At 29.3% G+C, this 8,090-nt stretch overlaps 1 protein-coding gene across 1 annotated transcript; it reads right to left on the reverse strand.

Annotated features, from left to right (window-relative positions):
• Window positions 1–2,711: 2,711 nt before the first annotated feature.
• On the reverse strand, window positions 2,712–5,806 carry LOC146954942 (transcription initiation factor IIB-like). Its single transcript, XM_085704885.1, has 7 exons — window positions 5,370–5,806; window positions 4,494–4,518; window positions 3,890–4,019; window positions 3,667–3,797; window positions 3,452–3,540; window positions 3,138–3,214; window positions 2,712–3,019 (listed from the first exon to the last, which is right to left on the reverse strand). The coding sequence occupies exons 1-7, from the start codon at window positions 5,723–5,725 to the stop codon at window positions 2,886–2,888; spliced, it is 942 nt and encodes a 313-aa protein (XP_085561011.1). The 5' UTR covers window positions 5,726–5,806; the 3' UTR covers window positions 2,712–2,885.
• Between the last annotated feature and the right edge of the window lie 2,284 nt (window positions 5,807–8,090).

The raw sequence follows: 8,090 nt of genomic DNA on the forward strand, positions 1-8,090 counted from the left end.
GACTTGGCTGAGTTTTGATGATAACAAACTCACATCACAAAAGAAGAAAATCTATGGAGGTTCAAGTTGAAGAATGAAGATAATGGAACTTAGGCTTCATAATTATATTTTTGTAAGTATGATCCTTATTTTTGATTTATCATTCTTAACCTATGAAACATCTTAGAATGCTCACAAAATAATTACAAACATTTTTCTCCCTACATTTTTAACTCAAATGATATAAACACGGTTCGGGTATTATGCAGCCACTTTTTGCTTTTATTTTTTGTGCTTGTTCAAATTTGTCAAAGATGAAAGCAATAAGGCTAACAGACAAATAGTTTAAATTCGGTTCTCTTTGTTTTGCAATTTCATTTGTTATATATGTGTATATTCATTGTTTTTACAATTTGTAATTTTTATAATTAAAATATTAATGGAAATAAAAACATTTTATTTATCTATTTATATGTTCTTTGAGGAGTTAAAAAATATGCCAAACATAATAAAATATAACACATTACTACAATATCCAAGAGGTCCTTCCAAAAAAATAAAATCAAGAGGTCTTCGAGAGTACATGTTTTTTGGGTGTACATTTGGATGAGAAGGGTGGAAAGTATAGGGAAAAAAAAGTCTTGATAGTTTATTTTTTCACTCTACTAATTTCTCACACGCTTTATATTTAACTTCCTCGAAACCCTTTAAAAACGTTAAAACAAATTCAAAAACCTTTCATTTTTTTTATAATTCGAATAGAACGCATGAGAAGAGAGGAGGGTGAAAGGAAATAACCAAAATTCTTAGGGTTATGAGAGTGATGGCTAAGATTTGCTCCAAATATTAAAAGGGTTGATACTTATACATTAAAAAAAAAAAAAGCTTTACGGCTTTGTAGAATAAGGACACATTTGGTTTGAGCTTATGAAGCTTATGTAAATAAATAACCTTTTATTTTAATTTATAAGCTTTCACTAAAATTGTATCTTCTCAAACAGTTTTTTTCATAAACTACCTTAAAAACTTATAAATAATACATAAAAACTTATTTATTTGCATAAGCTGTTCTATATAAACACTAAAATAAGCTTAAATGTCTATTGCGGTTAAAGAGTCTAATTACGTTGGAAAGAAAAAAGCAAAGAGATATTCTAAAATCTAAAAACTATAATTTTTTGTCAAGATACCCTTGGAAAATGGGGTAAATTCTATAATACACTCAATAGTTTTCATAAATGAGTACTTTGGTATTTATGACCTTTATACTTGTAGTAACATTGATTTTGGAATGAGAAAAATGTGTGATTGATAGCAACAAAATGACAGGGAAAATTACACAAAAAGAAACCCAAAGCAGATTAGCTCTAATGAGGTAAATTAGGAGGGGTTTTCTCTATAACTCAAGGGCCAGAAAGGCTCTTCAAATCCTCCTCTTTTGCATACCAATTTGGTATTATTTTTGTTATATAGGGATAAAGATCCTTGTAGGAGCCTTTAATAGTTCCTTCTGCAACTCCCGTAACAATTGATATAGCTGCATTAAGATAACAAGTCAGATACATGTATATATGAATGAAATAGCAAAGAAGTTAACAAAATTGACCTATCTGCATAGGTCAATTTCAAAGGAAACTCACCATAATGGAACTTAAGCTTCATAGTTATATTTTGTAAGTATGATCCTTATTTTTGATTTATCATTTTTAACCTATGGAACATCTTAGAATGCTTATAAAATAATTACAAACATTTTTCTCGCTACATTTTTAATTCAAATGATAAAAACACGGTTCGGGTATTAGGCAGCCACTTTTTGCTTTTATTTTTTGTGCTTGTTCAAATTTGTCAAAGATGAAAGCAAATAAGGCTAACAGACAAATGGTTTAAATTCGGTTCTCTTTGTTTTGCAATTTCATTTGTTATATATGTGTATATTCATTGTTTTTACAATTTGTAATTTTTATAATTAAAATATTAATGGAAATAAAAACATTTTATTTATCTATTTATATGTTCTTTGAGGAGTTAAAAAATGATGCCAAACATAATAAAATATATCACATTACTACAATATCCAAGAGGTCCTTCCAAAAAAATAAATCAAGAGGTCTTCAAGAGTACATGTTTTTTGGGTGTACAATTGGGATTGGGATGTGTGTGTAGAAGGGTGGAAAGTATAGGGAAAAAAAGTACTGATAGTTTATTTTTTCACTCTACTAATTTCTCACACGCTTTATATTTAACTTCCTCGAAACCCTTTAAAAACGTTAAAACAGATTCAAAAACCTTTCATTTTTTTTATAATTCGAATAGAACGCATGAGAAGAGAGGAGGGTGTAAAGGAAATAACCAAAAGTCTTAGGGTTATGAGAGTGATGGCTAAGATTTACGGCTTTGTAGAATAAGGACACTTTTGGTTTGAGCTTATGAAAAATAGCTTACATAAATAACCTTTTATTTTAATTTATAAGCTTTCACTAAAAATTGTATCTTCATAAACAGTTTTTTCATAAACTACCTTAAAAACTTACAAATAATACATAAAAACTTATTTATTTGCATAAGCTGTTTTATATAAACTCTAAAATAAGCTTAAACGTCTATTGCGGTTAAAGAGTCTAATTACATTGGAAACAAAAAAGCAAAGAGATATTCTAAAATCTAAAAACTATAATTTTTTGTCAAGACACCCTTGGAAAATGGGGTAAATTCTATAATAAACTCAATAGTTTTTATAAGTGAGTACTTTTGTATTTATGACCTTTATACTTGTAGTAACATTGATTTTGGAATGAGAAAAATGTGTGATTGATAGCAACAAAATGACAGGGAAAATTACACAAAAAGAAACCCAAAGCAGATTAGCTCTAATGAGGTAAATTAGGAGGGGTTTTCTCTATAACTCAAGGGCCAGAAAGGTTCTTCAAATCCTCCTCTTTTGCATACCAATTTGGTATTATTTTTGTTATATAGGGATAAAGATCCTTGTAGGAGCCTTTAATAGTTCCTTCTGCAACTCCCGTAACAATTGATATAGCTGCATTAAGATAACAAGTCAGATACATGTATGAATGAAATAGCAAAGAAGTTAACAAATTTGACCTATCCGCATAGGTCAATTTCAAATTACCCACTATATATGGAGTGTAACTTACTTTTGAGAGGTTTTTTATCACCAGAAAGCTGAGCTATGATGTATATAACTGCAGCAGCAATTGTTATAGGACTCCTCCTGACAGATTAAACAAGTTATTAGTATTGATCATCAGAACCTAATAACAGCATTTCTCCGACGATTATGAAACCTATCACTAATAATCATTTCAGTGTTGATTTTCCCACAAATTTTTTCCTCTTAAAAACTATATTTATTTAAGTTTCTGGCTGTAACTAAAAATATATTTACATTAGTATCAGAGTATAGAGAATATGACAAACAATCCTTCAATGAATTTCAACCTTAACATACCTTATATCAAATTCTTCTGATTTCTTCACTGCTTCCATAGCAGCTTTCTTAGCTTGATTGTTCAAATCAAGATTGGAACAGAATCGCCTCTAAAGTTTGAGATGAATATGTGGTTAGTAACGTCAAAGAAATCCAATTAAATTTTAGATGAGATATCCACACTAGTACACTACTTAAAAGGCAATACATGCTACAAATCAACAAAGGAAACTCACCATAAAGTCTCCAGCATGTATTGTGCCCATCTCCATTGACTGGCCATTATCCAAACCAAGTTGTTTCACTATGTACTCTTTTGCTCGGCCAATTTCCTTCTTTGTGGCACCATTGGCAACAGAACAAATTTCTATTTGAAATCCATAGGTTCAGGAAAGGTCATTTACATAGAGAAAGAAAAACTGAGAAGCATCCAGATGTTAAAAGAATTATAGGATGTACCCTTTACAGTTCGTGGTTTCTCTTCTTGTCGGCAAGCGATGTAGATACAAGCAGCCAACAAAGCATCTTGATTTCTTCCTCTACTAGACTTTTGGTCTTCAACCCTCTTATATATCTCATTTGCTCGATCCTTCAAATCAACCACAAAAGAACCATAAGAATACAAACAATGCTCACTTTAAAGAAACATTAGTAAGGTGTGCCGTGTGCATTCGCACAAGTCACTTGTGCTTTTACGCATTTTTGAAGTATATCTGTTTCTAAAACCAATACTTACTAAGAAACACATAACTATAACACCCATGTATGTCTTAAGGTTTTCAAGCAAGAAAGTGAACAAAGAAATGCTTTTCTATCTTACAATGAGACTATACACAGAAATTATTATGTTATATGCAGGCATACATAACTTGTTCTGTAATCAAGCCATGATACAAATGAGAATATGAATCAATGTCTTTATAAACAATGCAGTTAGTTATTTGAATATAATGCAATTCCAGTCATAAGCAATTGAGGTTAATTACAATAAGCACATAAGGTGAGTAAAAAACATATTCCATTTCATGAAACTTGTCTTGTAATAATAGAGAATAAGTGATACCTTGATGACAGTAGTAAGGTCCAACCTGAAAATTTATCAAAGGCATCAGCTAATTTCCCACTCATCTCATTCAACAAAAAGGTTAAGCAAATTCTTATAAGAAATTTTTTAATGCAAGTCAAAATCTTCAAAGTTTCGCTACAATGACATGATATCCTTACAAAACATAAAAGAAAAAAAAAATTAAGGGTTGCAATAGAAGAAACAATAGAACACCACAAAGATTGTGTCATCTTGATCATTCTAGTAATATAGCAAGTGCTACTATGCATCATCCCACAATTCACATACATTCAAATTTTCTCCATCTTTAAATTAACAAGAAAATAGTTAATTTAGTTTGTAAGGTCAAGCAATTGAGTCTCTGAAATTAACAAAATTTTAAAACAATCATACATACATAAATGCATCTCTTCGATCACATTAGTTCTGAAATTGTTTCAAAATTTCAATTTCATAAATCAGAAATTTGTTACGTTTTGAATCACATTGTCTAAACAGCTTCTCACATAACATCAATACTAATAAAAATAACTCTTCTAAAGATGTCAAACACCTCTGCTATTGATCGAGGTTCTCGGCATTCTAAGTCTCTGAAAACAAGGCTCTATACGATTTTAACATTGATGGACTCACTTTTTATTCCTCTCAACCAAAATTCTCAAATAAAAACCAAAATAAAATACAATTTTTTTTCAATAAATATCTATTATTTAATATAATTTTAATCCATGCAATTACATGCTCTTGTAATTTTTTGTTTGTTTAGGTTAAATTCAGATAAATAAAATATAAAAAACTGTCTATGATATTATATGTGGAAAAAGCACAGTTATAAACAAAAAGAAAAGAAAATAGTGAAGAAACCTAACGGACCTTTCGGCCATAGTGGTGATATTTTTGAAAGCAAGAAGGAGTGTACGATCATGGTTAGAGGCACGATTCTGCAAGCGATTAAGAGTCGGAGAAACAAACTCGCCGGAAGAGCCATTAGGTTTATTAGCAATGTAAGTGGAGAGACCACCGTCATTTAAGAGAGGATTAGAAGCTTTGCCGACACGGTTGGGATCGGTGTCGTTGGACTCGTTGGCGAAAGTGCGCCATTCAGAGGTTTCATCAATGGAATGTGATTCAAGAACGAGTCCGCATTCGGAACAAACTGTGTCGCCTGCTGAGTGGTCGAATACCACTTCTGTTTCGCGTTTGCAGTCGCTGCAGAAATACTCTGACATTCTTTCTTCTTCTTGTTGTTAGTCGCGGCGTTTGTGTGTGAGAAAGACGGCGATGCGATTGTTGTTAGTCGCGTTTTGAAAACCTGTGAGAGAAAGAGGACGAAGGGTTATATTTATAGAGAGATTGCTGAAATGATACCAAAGGGTTTTGCGTTTGACTTCTTATTGGCTGATTTACTTGGGCCTGGAAATGTATATTCCCTTGACTGCTTTTTAGGGCCCACTCCTTTTAATTTCTTTGGTGAATCTTATTTAAACTAGCGAAAAAATGGGTACGTGCACGTCTTTCAACTCTTTTTATTGCTTGACATTTGAAAATTATGAACTGTATTTTTTTTTATGAAATTTTGATTTTAAATAAAACTAAAAATATACTAATCATGATTATCTGTTTCAATGACACCAAAAATATAATCTAAATTTTTTATTTTAATGACATCAACAACAATGTTTATTATAGATTCCTTAAAAAAACAATATTTATTATAGAAAAAATTGTTTAAGAGTATAATCAATCAATCAATAATATAGTGTGTGTCTATATATATATATATATATATATATATATATATATATATATATATATATATATATATATTAAGGTTTTTTATGACACGTATCACTTTCACATTCATTCTCAATATTTTTATTATTTTTTCTATTTAAACTAACATTTATTTGTCATAAATATCTCAACAAACTTTTGATCTTATCCACTCAATATTTTATTTAAATTTTTATCTAATATTTTATGTAGCAGAAATATCTAACAAACTACGTATAATACTTTCAACAAAGTTTACATATATGATCTTATTTTATGATTAAAAGGCTCCAATTGGTTTGTTTTTCTTTTTTTGTTTTTTTTTTTTGGAAAAGAAGCTTGAATTAGTTACTACGTAATCTTTTTTTTTTTGTACTGTTAGTCACTACGTAATCTTTTAGCACTGTATCATTCAATTAGTTTTTCTTTTTGAGGAAAAAAAGCTTCTATTAGTTACTCTCTCCGTTCCTTTTTAAGTGTCGTTTTAGAATTTTTAGTTTTTCTTTTTGAGGAAAAAAAGTTTCTATTATTTACTCCCTCTGTTCCTTTTTAACTGTCGTTTTAGAATTTCAAAACAAAAATAACAAAGTGTATTTGTGCATATTTTTTTCCCTATTTTTTTTTGAGAGGATATTTTTTTCCCTATTATATCCTCATTTTAATCCACTAATAATTTCCTATTTTTTTGCACACACTTTATCTTCCCAATAAATTTAATATGTAACAAACAATTGTTAGTTACTACTTTTTTTCTCCAACAAATTTCTATTTTTTCGCGCGCTTTATCTTTCTCTCATAACAAACGATTTTCAATTTTTTAAATATTGTGCATATCTCTTTGATTATTTTAAGTCTATATCAAAATTATTCCAACTTCATATTAATCAAAAGCTAAGAAAAATTTAACTTTCCTCCATGCCAACTTTTCTATTCTGTTTAATTGTATATTTATTTTACTATAATTTGTTATAAATATTTGGCATATAACACAATCAAATTATTTTGGCAAATAACAACAAAATAAACTCCTTTTATAGTATTAACTATTGTTCATATTGCAGTGAAGTTGTTCATATTGCAATGATATTTGATTGGTTTTTTAATAAAAAATTTAAATAATATTATAAAAAGGATAAAATTGTAAATATAACATTTTAAATGAAGTGTATACGTAAAAGAAAATTTCAAGCACAGTTGAAACTCCACACACAACTACGAGGTCAAGCGTTCCAACCCAGATGAAGGTATCAAATCTAACAATATCGACATTATCAACTGAGTCAGGTCTTACAAACAAAGTACAATATAATTAATATTAATAATGCTCGTTCAAAAGAAATATGAATATTAGTAATGTATAATATATTTACCTTAAAATAAAATTGGTCTCACATAATTTTTTCTCGCGTCAATGTCTCTCTTAATGAGTTTCCAAATGAGATATTCATATTCAAGATTTTTCGATGAATTGTAGGTTCATTGAATGTTTTTTAGCGTTTTCTACGGTCAACATTTCTCATAAATTTATTTTCATTTGAGATAATCATATTCAAGATTTTCGATAAATTATATGTCTATATAATAGTAAGAAATAGTAAATGAAGCCACACAAACAAATATTTGTGATCTTATACATCATCCCACCTATAATCCAAATTCCTAAATCTTCTAAGAGAGTACCTTGTTTCTGTCATCATATTGTTCTACACTTTCATATTATTTCAATTTCATGATCTCACTTCAATGCAAATCTTTCTCTAACCTCCCTTAAAATAAAATAAAACAAAACTTCACTGAACTCACTTCCCATTCACCTTCACC

Source organism: Medicago sativa, chromosome 1, assembly GCF_051527215.1.
Source record: "Medicago sativa cultivar Bolivia chromosome 1, Bolivia_mono, whole genome shotgun sequence".
Lineage (NCBI taxonomy): Eukaryota > Viridiplantae > Streptophyta > Magnoliopsida > Fabales > Fabaceae > Medicago > Medicago sativa.

Bases quoted from the DNA above. Each gene is read 5' to 3' on its own strand.
- LOC146954942 (XM_085704885.1), bottom strand. From the start codon at position 5,725: ATGTCAGAGTATTTCTGCAGCGACTGCAAACGCGAAACAGAAGTGGTA. The intron at 4,519-5,369 runs GTCCGTTAGGTT...ATAAATTTTCAG, and splicing joins ATCACCACTATGGCCGAAAG to GTTGGACCTTACTACTGTCA. The intron at 3,798-3,889 runs GTACATCCTATA...GATTTCAAATAG, and splicing joins GAAACCACGAACTGTAAAGG to AAATTTGTTCTGTTGCCAAT.